Genomic DNA, 14,486 nt, shown 5'->3' on the forward strand with positions numbered 1-14,486 from the left:
TATGCTCTAAAGGTGTTCGCTCCAATAAAATTAACTGACCAAACCAATGTAGGTATTTCCGTTACCAGTTATAAAGATTCTATAAAGCTATTTTCTCGCATATATTTTGATGCAAGGGAAAACTATCAAGAGAAATACGTACTTTATCGGTATCAGGAATAAGGAAATGATGATTTATATATTTGGAGTTAGGTAACGGTTAATAAATGCTCTATTAAAACAAAATTATACTTGCCTATAAAATTAGCTGTACAGTAGTGTCAAGGCAGAATGTTCCTACATTTACAGACACTTACACGATTGATTTGTTCCCGTCAACTATTGAAAAATTCCTTTATTTAATTGTTGCATATTTTAAATACCATAATAAAATTTGATGTATACGCGTATACAGAAAGAGTTTATTAATATCATCCCGCAATTAAGCTTTAATTTATTTAAAATAAACTTGCTTTCATGTTATAATATCATTGCGGTATTCAAATTATTATCGCAAGTATTGCAAACTTCATGTAAAAGTTGGAAGACCACACAGAACACGAAATTACCAATGACAAATCGTTCAGGACGACAAATAGTATATAAACTTAATGCTCAGTCAATTTACAGCAGCCAGCGTTGTAATTATAATGTTCTAGGGTTAATGTGATATTTTACGGGATATTAAGTTTATAAATCAATTAATATCACTCTCAAGATAACAGAATGCTGTATTATCATATTAACTAATCCTGACACCAAACAAAAATCAATCCTATAGAATACTATGTAAAGTATTTACTCAGTATAGTAGACTGACGTAAAAGTACTTTGTCTAAAAATTGGATGAATACATTTCATTTTCTGTCCGTAAATTATCACAACAACAAAACTATTAACTACGCGATCAGCCAGAAAAATCCAATCTTAATGTGTTCCTTTAATGAAAATATAATCATGTAATAAAAATTCCTGACAGTCCAACAACTATACCAAAAATTGAATAATTAAATCCATATTGAGAAGTGGTTACATATAATTGTACTAACATAAAAAAGGGATTCAATGAATTTTTTAGTTAAAGATGCTTAACAGGAAAACTTTTACAAATACATGTGCATGAATCTCCGCCAAATCGAAAGTATTATTGAAATAAATATGAAACTGGATTGTTACAGAACAAAGAATTTCCAATGGGCAATTATACACGAGTTTGATTGAATAGCTTTGAATGATTCGAACGAACAGAGCCATCCATCTCCTGTTTTACAGCAGCAATCTTTTCCATAAGCTGGTTGTATTCACGTCCAATTGGAAATAATAACGGCAGATAGTTACAAATACAATACAAAAATAATCATTACTATACGAAGGTATATAAAGCCATTCGATAAACTTAAGAATTGCATGATGTGTAAATACTTGCACATGATATAAACGTATACGAGTAGTTCTTTACCTTATTGCAAGCATGTTCTACAGATTTGTAATGATTATGCTCAGATTCCTAAACATAGACAATTAATATCAACAATCGAAGAATGGCTTCATCATGATCAGATAGCATAATGCTACCGATCAAAAGCAACATTATACCTGTCGCCTTGTTCGCGGATTCCATCGTAGGTAATACGATGACCAAAGACTGATGTAACGAAGGCTAGCATTTGGATATATTACCTATTAATACGTAAAGACAAAATTAGTTTGGAGTCGTTTTATCCACATACCTAAAACCTTCACATCATTCTAATATATGCCATAACTTACATGCTCATGTCTTGTATACTGAACATTTTTATAGTCTTCAACCTATAGGACGACAAAAAAATATAACTCATTTATTAATCAATAATATTACAAAAATTTAGTATCAAAATAGAATCTACGTACATTTAGATTAATATAATCCCATAGAGAAAATGTTTTAGTCTTCAAATTCTACAAAAGTAAACCATTACGTTTGACTTCTTAGTAACAACATACTATCAAAGTTAGAATCCCTGGACAATTTTAGCTTACATGCTCTTCTCTAACTCTTTCACAATCGTACAAGAAAGTGCCAAATAAGCAACTGCAAGTTATAATGAAAGTAGGATTAATAAGGATATTCAATATCGAATAATTAATTGCCTTATTAGTATTACAACCTATATAAATGGTCCAAAATAGCTATAAGAAGACGTTCATTGAATTCAAATGCGCACGGAAACTAAAATGTAGCATAACAATAACAGTCGAGGGTGAAAAACTAACGCATATACCGTCATTGAAGCATAGCATAACTTAAAGTCAGACCAATTCATTGTAATGTCAATATCCTCAATTTCTAACCTGCTGTAACACCTGCCAAACACAGTCCATAAATTGAAGAAAGACCGGTGAGCGTTCGCTATCGTTTGGCTTATTTTCACCGTGACCAATACGCTATTATAAATTAAATCGTATTTAAGTACGCATTAACCTTGAAGCCATTACAGCATTAATGACGGTACCTGTGCAAATTTATGACCAAAACTTAGCCACTCTTTTTCAATTAGAACCTAGACATAAATTATTCATAACAACCTGTGTGAGACAATTATACTTGTAATAATTATACTAACATCACTGCATCGTAGTAGCACATGTTATGGTCAATAAAGTGATGCAATAGGCATTATTACTTTGAATCTATTACCTGAAAACCATTGATAGTTCTATATTCGGGGTCTAACAGTAGCATGCTAAGACCGGTCAACTGAAAGAAAGCATACGAAAGATTTTATTAGAAAAATTGACTGCAATTTTGATTAAAAAAGTACTAGTAAGCATATTACTTATTTACCTGTGCCGTTCTATCCCAGCCATCACTACAGTGTACGATTACAGAATGGTAACGTCTCTCGACCAAATCAACGATGAAAATAGCTCCAGCAAGAACCAACTAAAATGTTAACAGAGTGAATAATTACATACACCACTGTTAATGTGAATGAACTTCAGTGCTAGAACATCCAAAACTATGTTGCAAATTATGCTGTATCTACCTTGATGTGTTCCAACCACTTTGTTGATTCTAAATTAGCATACCAATGCACATCGTCAATTGCGTAGCATACATCGCGTAATTTATTCATACTAAATGGAAAATGCAAAAGTAATAATTTATAACTTTAGGTAAAACTCTCCGAGTCTCAGCCAGGCAGCATTTTAGACATTGAATAATAAATTGTTTTACCTATCTCTCATTACATGGATATTTTCTATATCTAAGAACTCCAATTCCATATTTGTATATTTTTCATTAGCTTCAAAACCTCCACCTTTAAGCTAAATATTAATATTACCATTATTATCTAACCTAGTATTTAATAGCCCGTACTAATTTGATGATGTAATACGCACATCTAATTTTTTGCATACCTTATTTGCGACAGCATTCTTCTTTGGTCTTGCATCGACTACGTAAATCTTTTGATCACTATTAGCCTCCCAGATGAGCTGAAGAATAATACAAAAAAGGCAATTTTATGATACTGTTAATCCTGAACCATTTCAGTGTACCCGCTACGAACTTAAAAGAGGAAATTTCAATATATACCCTAAAATAATTCTTATCTTCCTCACTAGGCTTATCTATCAAACCACTTGTCGGTTGACTACATCTAAGAATTACTGGCGGATGTTCAGGATGCACCCATGTTAACACCTATATAGCCAAATATAGCAAAGATTAGCTCAATAGTCAATTTAATACGAAGCAAATTCGATAGAATAAGTATAGTTTACAGGCAATCGATTCCTAGTACGGTGCTCCGCCACACTTTTAAGATTTTCTTCATTTGCCGCATCAGGAACTACAAGCTAAGGAAGATGAAATAATTTATTGTCAAAACATCAAGTGGTTGCAAATTTGTTAGCCCTTTGTACATACTACAATATATTAGAACAAACTACAGTATACTACTTAGACCATCTAGAGCGAACAAACCAGAGAGGGATATGAAGAGCAGAATTTATAATCATTATTGATATCAGTGGTTTTCCATAAGCCACGACGAGTCTGTTAAAAGATTCAGATATCATGTTTATTCTATTTCAACATTTAAGGCTAAAGTATCACACTTGATTTAAACACGTACCATTCTTTTATATTCTACTTGTGGGTCGAATATTTTCCATCCGGTACTTTCAAAATCGGGATAGTTTCCTTTAAATTTATAGGCAAAAAATTCCTAGGCGTGCCATGTGATGATCATTATAGTTTATTTTAGTTCAGTGGATAGAAAGGGTAGTAGGTCAATTGGGTACTTACATCTTTACGAGTCACGGGAAATGCATTAATCTATAAAGACCGTTTATTAAATAATACCAATATGCCCTTAGTTTGAGTAAACGGAATGCGTAGTAAAAGCAAGCTGTCGTTGTCAACATGCGGACAGCTATATCGAGAAAGTACTTCAATATACTAAAAGTAGACCAATCTGTCGATGTCAATACTAACCATAAGTGCGCTGTAGACAAGTCGACGTGAAGTAGCTTCTGCCTTGTGGGAAAATCGCAACACTCGCAAATCCTACAATTAATATTATCGTTATCAATTGATAATACGGTATGATTCTTTGGAGGTCGTTATTACATTTTCCTGCCAGAATAATTATGTATTATTTATAATACATACCTTACATACGATATCCAAATTATAAGAATTTTCGCGATTCTTTGTATAACTAACTTTCTTTACTTCTGCTATACAGCCCAAAGGAACTAAAAAATTGTGTTGAGCTAACGATGGTATAAATCTTGCCATCTATTATATATAGAATGGATAAGATGAAAAATTGGATGAATATTGGTGCCAATAATTCCGTAACATCATGCTTTATATTACACAAGTACAGTAAATTTATTAGAATTATCAATTACTACGTCTAAAATATGATTCTTTATAACAGAATGACTTGCATGAATGGCCATTTTTGCAAAATGATCCTTGATTCATTATATGTTACGAAGGAGTATCGATATCACTTGAAATATCGCAGAAAATGCAAACTAATACCCTGAGAACTAAGCGATATAGCCACCTGATGTAAGAAAAATTTTAATACTATGCAAATGGTTTGCACGATAATCAAGCAGACTACAGTTTACAAGAAAACTAAAGCATGTACAGTAACTAATATTTATGAATAACAGTACTGCAAAATGACTAGAACTAATACTGTCCGTTATCTTGCCATGCGATCGTACTGTTAGATACAAATATTTAAGAATAACAGTATTGCAAAATGATTAGAACTAATACTGTCAGTTACCTTGCCATGCCCCAGCATACTGTTTGTTACAAATGTGGATAATTAACCCCGACGTCTAATTGCTTATAAAAGTAGCTAGAACGCTGTAATTACAATCACACTGATGATATACAAGGGAAACGAGTTGAAGTTATTGTCAAATTAATTCATTTTCTCTTTCAATTTACTGACTACTTTTAATGATGATTTATGACGATAGAATGGGAATGACAGAATTTTAATAGGTACATCGACAGTAAAATTTGAAGCCCCTTTATTATCATATAGGACATGCTGAAATCGATGATATGTTGGAGTGAAATATTGTAGAACTTACCCCTTCATCTGCGCTGGTACATTTAAAGAATAATTTGTAGTTAGTAACGATAACATCGCCTTTCAGCCGACCAGCATAAGGGCATAAATAAGTCACGTCGCTCACTATCGAAAAAGAAAGCATACCATGATTACAACTTGGATATCCATAAATCACGATAAATATAAGTTAATACCTATATCTGGATGATACATCGATAGTATAATCTACAGCTCCTCATATAACTCCTTTATAACGTTATTACAAGGAGTTTTAGACTGTTATAGTACTAAGTAATGCTTAATTCTACCCTATTGCAACTCCAACTGCGTTCCTAGTACAGTATAGCTGTAGAGTCAATTAACGATAGACTGTAGGTACATAAGCTTCGACTATGACTAAATCATGAAAACAGTATAATATGTAAAGCAGCGAATAGTATATTATCAAACCATGAGCTTTGACTTCTTCTCCTTTCAAAAGCCACATTGCATCCGTTTTATCGAGATCAATGTCCTTAAAATATTCCTACATTAGGAGTAAAAAAATTCAGTGACTGCAGTCGCGCACTAGTCAGCAAGATCCTCATCATTGCAAATCATTTTATCATCATCTCTCTTTCTGGCTGTAATACGCCAATTTTAATATTTTAATATAGCGTTTTGAATCTCTATTATATGCATACTATTCACTAAGAAGTTTATGTCAAGGTACCACGAGTAAACTATTATCATTGCATGAAAACAACAAAATCAATCGTCCCACTACATGATTTATGATCGGCCTTGTCGTCTAAGATAGGCGAGACGTTACCATGGGCGTTTTTATTTCATATGGAATCCGTTATTACGTTAAGAAAGAAGGTTAATAACCCACATAGAATTGATTTTCAATCCATAATTAAAAACGGAATTAGACTGCAGGATAAGCGATCCCTACATTAACAAGCCTCGGATTAGAGAGCAGAGTGGACGATATTGTTTGATTGAAAATAGCTTGACTGCAGTAGTGCATGCCTCCATAACGTTGTCAAAACGTGCATGTCCAGAATAGTTCTATCTCAATATACGATTGATTTGATGCTGTAATCAACCTATCGATGCTATATCGTTATGGTTGAAGAGTAATTTTGATCGAGTCAATCTTTCTTCTCCTTTCCCTCCCTCTCCACTAAAACAGAAAAGAAATCATAGGAATATTTACCATCACTGGAAATTTGGATATTTTACCACTACTTTCTCCTTCTCGAGTAGGCGATGATGTCATTTCCTTCTCATCACTTCTCTTACTAGAAGTACTATCACCATTGGTAGTAGTTTCCAAAGGTGCTGCAGAAGTTCCACTAGCACTAGCAGCCGCAGTAGCAACAGTAACCGCTTGAACACTTGCCGTCACTTGATTGGCGATAATTTCACCAGCACTTGATCTTCTCGACGCCATATTTCTTTGTATCCGTTTTCGATGCCTCTAACTTGGATTCAATTTCTACCCTATCTAGTTTGAATATTATCCAAGACAATAACTCATTACAATGACAACATCATTCAGCCATAATTTGATCGCTCATGGACTAGATTAACTTACCAATAAAAGGAAAGAAGCCAAAAATAGTGGAAGAGAAATGGCGAGAAAAGATGGAGGTCGGCGATTCGATTTGGCCTAGCAAATGTTTCGATTATGAAAATAAAGGGAATTGACCAGGAACTCCAGCAAGGACTAGTAGCTAGTGGTAGGTCTCGACGTCTTAGCCACAAGTTAATAAGATTACTATAGGCTACACTTGAGTGTCTGAGACACAATACTCTCGTATGTTGACGACAACAAGCTTTTGATACAGCACGTCATTGTGCAGCTGCGCAGTGGGTACAGGTCTGAACCGGAAGTTTTCTCTTATAGCTCGACAAGGAACTACAAATTAACCAAAAATGACGTGTACTCCTCTTGGCCATCCAATCAATACAGCACTATAGAAATCATGGCAAGTCACATCCACTCAAATACAGTACTATAGAAATCACGGGAAGAACATGCAAGTTACTACGGTAATTTGCGAAATTCATCAAATACTGTCAAAATGCAATTATAAGTACAGTATGTATATTTATATATAGGTTAACATATATATATATATATATATATACTGTATATTTGGTCATCCACTCAATACAGTACTATAGACATCATGGGAAGAACATACAAGTCACATCCACTCAAATACAGTACTATAGAAATCACGGGAAGAACATGCAAGTTACTACGGTAATTTACGAAATTCATCAAATACTGTCAAAATGCAATTATAAGTACAGTATGTATATATATATATATTTGGTCATCCACTCAATACAGTACTATAGAAATCATGGCAAGAACATGCAAGTTACTACGGTAATTTGCGAAATTCATCAAATACTGTCAAAATGCAATTATAAGTACAGTATGTATATTTATATACATATATATATATATTTGGTCATCCACTCAATACAGTACTATAGAAATCATGGCAAGAACATGCAAGTCACATCCACTCAAATACAGTACTATAGAAATCACGGGAAGAACATGCAGTTACTACGGTAATTCGCGAAGTTCATCAAATACTGTCAAAATGCAATTATAAGTACAGTATGTATATTTATATACATTGTCATCCACTCAATACAGCACTATAGTAATCATGGGAAGAACAGGCAAGTTACATCCACTCAAATGTAGTACTATAGAAATCACAGGAAGGACATGCAAGTTACTACCGTAATTAGCGAAATTCATCGAATAGTGTCAAAATGTAATTATAAGTACTGTACAAGTGGACTGTACAGTATATATATTTATACATATTATATATATATACTTGGTCATCCACTCTTTACAGTCCTATAGAAATCACGGGAAGAACATGCAAGTTACCTCGGTAATTTGTGAAATCCATCAATTAGTATTAAAATGCAACCGTAAGTACAGTATATATGTTATATATACTTGGCCATCCACTCAAATACAGTGCTATAGAAATCACGGGAAGAACATGCAAGTTATTACGGTAATTTGCGAAATTCATCAAATACTGTCAAAATGCAATTATAAGTACAGTATGTGCATTTATATACATATATATATATATATATATATATATACTTGGTCATTCACTCAATACAGTACTATAGAAATCACGGGAAGAACATGCAAGTTACTACGGTAATTTGCGAAATCCATCAAATAGTCTTAAAATGCAACCGTAAGTACATCATATATATATTTATATATATATACCGTAACATATATATACTTGGCTATCCACTCAAATACAGTACTATAGAAATCACGGGAAGAACATACAAGTTACCACGGCAATTTGTGAAATTCATCAAACAGCGTCAAAATGCAATCATAATACAGTACTATAGAAATCATGGCCATCCACACAATACAGTACTATATAAATCACGTCAACAAGTTACATAACGTATTTTGATATTTTAATTAATATAATATGAGATTAGTAAATAAGTGTTACGTAAATATCTGATATAGTATATTACAAAATAAGTTAAAATGCAGATCATATTACACCTGATAGCCTTCATATTATATTCGAAACATTCTTTCAGGATATAGTAAGTACGCAACGGATTCAAATTGAACTCCGGTAATCGATTAAAAATTAATAACTATTTATTCATAAGCGACTGAAAGCACTGATATTTTCTCTGCATTATTTTACCTCCAAAATCTTTATTTTCGTTTTCACGTTCAACAACGACTTTTCACGAAGCTCTGTTATATTAGTCAATTTAATACTTGCTAATATGATTCATGACTAATCTAAACTATAAATTTAGATATTGACCTTGTAAATTGTTGCGATATAATTAAATAATACTGGATGTGACTAGTTTTTCATTAACATGTTTTTTCTGCTATTTCGCCCTTTTACAGATCGTATGGTCTAGTCATAAATATTGATAGGTGACACCTGTGAAGGACTTCTCTCCTTCCAATAATTTAGCATGCTGGCAGATATGGGTAAATAAATATTTGAATTTTCATATTGTTGTCTAAGATATTCAATATCGCTATCAGAAAGATCTAAATCCTTTACTAATCGAATCCATTCATCTCCAATAGTCAATTATAACAACTAAGCATTTTTATAACCATATTTTTCGAATGCTCTTTAATTGAATTAAAATTTGAACAGATATATCACTTGAGGTTGAATTTTTCCTCTACAGGACATTCTTTGCAAGATTATTTTATTACACTAATGGGTGCTAGAATCTTTGATAAGCTGAAACATCAATGTAGCTTGTGGCAACTTAGTATGCTACTTGTTAATAACACCCTTTATCAAAATAACTATACAGCGTACGTATGTCATATATTATATATAGTCGGATGATATAGTTATCATTTGGTTATAAGATTTTCTAACTAAATAATTTTAGACAAAATTCATGTAATTAACTATGCATGGCTACTTGAGATCCCTCACTTGCATTTGCATAATCTTTTATTTTTGCTTCGATTTGATCTGCCAAAGTATTGATATTCATCTTGCGTATTACCGAAACTACTTTAAAAATATCAGGTTTAGAACCAGCTTTTTCTTTCCACAACAATAGAGCTCGAATCGTCTTTTCGAAAGGAGTATGAAACTCAGGATTCAATCTAATTTCATCTATTTCTTGGATCGTTAAGCCCAATAACATTTCCAAACGGAATAATCTATCTTGATTAAGTTCAGCAGCTATGATATTGAAGCATAAGTCAAACATTCCTAAGTTAAAATAAAGTTGACAACATTAAGAAATTTTGCTCTTCAACGATTCAAGTTTGTAATATGATCTAAAATGAGTGAAACATTAGCCATAATGTTTCAACAATTTCATTTCATGATGATTTTAACTTTAACTCACAAGGTAGACTGTAACGCAATGGTTATTTTTGTTGTAACTAATACTGTCTATTAGTATACATAGTTTCATAATTTAATGCAATAACTCGCTTTAAATATAGTTAAATCAAATGACTAGAAACAGTGTCTTTTTAGCCATCGTTTTTGGCTGGAAAATTATGACATATTATTTTACTTGTATATTGCAGTTACTATTAAAAGAAAAGGTAGTGTAATATATTCTCAGTTAATTTTTAAAAATGCCAGTGAATATATTACCTTGTCTGCTAGACGTTAGCGCCGTTTGATGCTCTTCTTGGAATTGTTGTGATTGATCTTGATTATGAAAAATATCATTAACTAAATGCTTTCAATATTCATGACAGTAATTTTGAATAAATAGAAGCTACGCGATCAAAATTTGATCTGACGTTCGCCAATAACTTATCTTTGTACAGTGAATTGTTTCAGTTAATCAATAATAGAATTATCATCTGCCATTTTGGGGCTAATTAGTCTTGTTCTAGCTTCATATATACATTATACATTATTTACTGTGGGATTTGCTTATTAAAACAACTAGAATTTAAGATATACGAATATACTGTGAAATAAAGAATGGGTATACCATACACATTGAATGGCTATTTATGATCGGAAACCCAAAGATTTAATATAGATGCTATTTAACATAAGTTTACGTTGCTATGATTACATATTTTGTAAGTATGAAATCTTTTTAAAACCTAAATTTAAATCTTCATAGACATTTTATGTAATTAAAGTAATTTTATGAAAGAAATTCTTCTATTTGGACGCTTTTATATTATAAACTCGTTTGCAGTATAAAGAATTTAAAAATTAAGATAAATAAAACGAATTAATTTTAACTCGAAACTTTATCCTACCTGGTAATTTCTCCTGCTCAAAAATCTGCCACTCACGTACTGATTTCGATTGAAAGTAGATACAACACGCTGAACACTTGATAGCATCCGTCTTGCCGATTAAATGAGTAATCACTTTTGTTAACTTTTTACAAGCAGAGCACTTTACGTAAAATCGATATTTAGAAGATTTCAACTTTGGCATCCTGTCACTGACCACCTCTTTTAGCTTTTTCTTTATCATTATATGCGGTTTAATGTCGTAAATAAAACGTTTAACATTTTCCGCAACATCCTTGATTAAATCTTCCGCCGGGATCTTATAGCAAAATTGCAGGCCAATATAACAATCTATTTTCTTGATAATAATCTCACATGGATAATCTACTAAGTGATATTTTGCACATCGATGATAAATTTCTACTTGCGGATTGCTCCATATTTTTAAACATGCGGATAAATGGCAATGAAATATTCCCATCGGTATGTAAGACACTGAATCATATCCAATATATAACCAATCTGATTGGTAATAATCTGCCAGCTCTAGCTCAGTCGATGAACGTAGTAAATACGGTACAAAGTATTGACGTTCAGCCGTATTTCTATCATCGCAATTTTCACTCTCAATCTTACAGATGATGTGATAACTTTCCATTAATTGTAAAATAAACTCTTTCTCAGTTTTATTTAATTTAAATTCAGCTGTGGCGTAATTTAAACATAATTCTGGCATTTTACCAGTCTTATAAACCATTTCAAAGCAATCCTGTATTCCAGAATTCATAAATTTGCTTGTTTTATCACCAATTTTAATAATTGATTGAAATATTCTGAGTAACCAGTCAAGATTGGTTACAATCATTCCATCTAATCCTTTCTTCTTACAAAATACGATTTCGCCTATATCACGTAAATAGAGTAGCATACTACGTAATGTTGCATCGTCTTCATACAATCCGCAGTCTGTAGCTAGCTGTTTGATTTCATCAAAGGTCATAATGTTACGTATCCTACGTGCAATATCACCGAAAGGAGATTCCGATATAGCTGCACCAGCTTTCCTAGATTTAAAGTCGGTGGATGTATGTAATATTGATGCTAGAATATACCATCGAATAGGAATCGATTGTCGCATAAATTTTCGATTGGTGGCAAATTGTTTGATTAGCTCATGGAGATCTCGATTAGTGTTTTGACGTCGCTCAATGGCTGTTTGGGTATTATCTTCGCAATTGCAGTGAAATATGATGCCAGAACTGCATATATTATATTTATAGTCTGGCATAGCTTCGGTTAATGCTTTTGTAAATGTATGAAATTTTCGTTTGCGCTCCTCCTCATCTATTATCTGATCACCGTGTGATGCAATCAAAATCACAACTGGTAAATTATATTCTATTTCTATTCCGTTATGAGTTACGTTAACTTTATCTTGACCGTCATAACTGCCAATAATCGATGTAAGCCATTCTTGCATGGCCTGTCGATAAGTCATATTAATGGGTTTGTTATCTCGATCGATAATAGCATCATCAATATCGCGTAAGATATTAAATACTAAGATATAAAGACTATTTCCAGATAGAAATGGACGATGAGCCACATAGTAGATAGCCTGACCTCCCAAATCGGTCAATTTTCCATAGCGATCATCGGTGTCGCCTTCAATTTTGCCCTTTAAACCGGTCAGTGTTCGCATAAATTCTTCATAGATTACAATCTTGTCACCTGGCTTTGGCATTGAATCTCTCGTTGGCTCTATATCATTATTGGGAATAGCTGTAGATGAATTTAGATTGATATTTTTCGACATGCGATTTTTAACTAATTCCATTTTTGGCTCTTTTGCCGTAAATGTAACCATGTGGCTTCCATCTTCCTCTATTTTCCGCATGCTTTGGCAATTAATGACGGTCTCTTCATTATCGATTAGAATATCTGTTTGGTCTAATAAATAAGTTGAATTTTCTTCATCTTGAACATTCGAGTTATTAATATTCATTGTATTTTTTAACTGTTCGATTACTATCAAGACCTTTTTATGTAATATCATTCGAAAATCAGCTTCTGTCTTATCAAACATATTAAATATGATCAGATTTGACAATTTCTTAACTTCGTCCGCAATAATAGTTTCGCTAGTAAAAGTGATATATCCATTATTTATGAATGCACTTATAATAGATGTTTTACCAACATTTTCAGGACCAGCAATAACAATTTTGGTAAAATCATTGCGACACTTTCCGATTTTCAACGCCTTGTCATAAGCCGATAAATATTCTTTATTATCTATAGCTAGCGATAAAAAGATGTTGGCAGAATTATGAATTAGATAAGCTTGAGAAATACTCTGCTATTAGCCAGTATCAATTAACATTGTAAATTTAATTCTTAAGCTATTTCTAGCGAGTTATTTTACATAACATTGCCAATATTGCAATACATTATCGTAGGATTAGTATATAATATCTTCATTATCTTACTTTTAGAATCTTCATCATTTTCTCCATCAAAATTTGCAATGATGTTTTCAAGACTAAGATCTATTTTAATGAATCCATAATGAACAAGGTTATTATTACGACTTATACGAATTAGAAATTAAAATATTTACCTAGTAGAATTTCCGCAACGTAATTGGATAATAGTGAATTTGATTGATTTTGAAGTAACATTTCATATAGAATATCTGCTGTTTCTTTCCTTTTTAGACGGTAGAGACTGGCTATTAATGTTGAAAGGGAATACTGTGAAAGAATTCTCTCCTGCAAATAATTTAGGTTTTGAACGGAAATAGCCAAAAGGGATTGATGACTTGAATTTTCGTCCTGTCGGTCAAGATTCCCAGTATCATCAACTGAAAGGCCTAAATACCTTGCTAATTGAAACCATCCATCTGCAATTTTATTTTTAATGACGGAATAACATTTGTCTAATGGATAAATAAAATTAGCTTCTAAATATTAGATAACGGCCAAATGAATAAACCTACATAGTTTATTGAATTAGGATTCCCTTAGCAAAATTGCTTATAAAAACCATTCATATACTTTTATAACTAGTCGCACTAATTTTTACGGTGTGAAGATAAAAAAAATTGACAGCAACAATAATGTATA

The 14,486-nt window shown here is 32.3% G+C and overlaps 1 protein-coding gene across 1 annotated transcript; it reads right to left on the reverse strand.

Moving 5' to 3' along the window:
* Nucleotides 1-1,569: 1,569 nt before the first annotated feature.
* On the reverse strand, nt 1,570-5,718 carry TRIADDRAFT_38469 (uncharacterized protein; the record flags this gene model as incomplete). The annotated part of the gene is made up of 20 exons (XM_002117660.1): nt 1,570-1,659; nt 1,750-1,791; nt 1,873-1,920; nt 2,002-2,053; nt 2,130-2,191; nt 2,314-2,406; nt 2,475-2,522; nt 2,660-2,719; nt 2,807-2,905; nt 3,009-3,099; nt 3,200-3,291; nt 3,385-3,462; nt 3,563-3,670; nt 3,751-3,825; nt 3,953-4,024; nt 4,098-4,196; nt 4,277-4,306; nt 4,466-4,537; nt 4,643-4,746; nt 5,592-5,718. 20 exons carry the CDS (start codon nt 5,716-5,718, stop codon nt 1,570-1,572), a joined length of 1,542 nt encoding a protein of 513 aa, XP_002117696.1.
* Between the last annotated feature and the right edge of the window lie 8,768 nt (nt 5,719-14,486).

Source organism: Trichoplax adhaerens, genomic scaffold (genome assembly GCF_000150275.1).
Source record: "Trichoplax adhaerens TRIADscaffold_27 genomic scaffold, whole genome shotgun sequence".
Taxonomy (NCBI): Eukaryota; Metazoa; Placozoa; class Uniplacotomia; order Trichoplacea; family Trichoplacidae; genus Trichoplax; species Trichoplax adhaerens.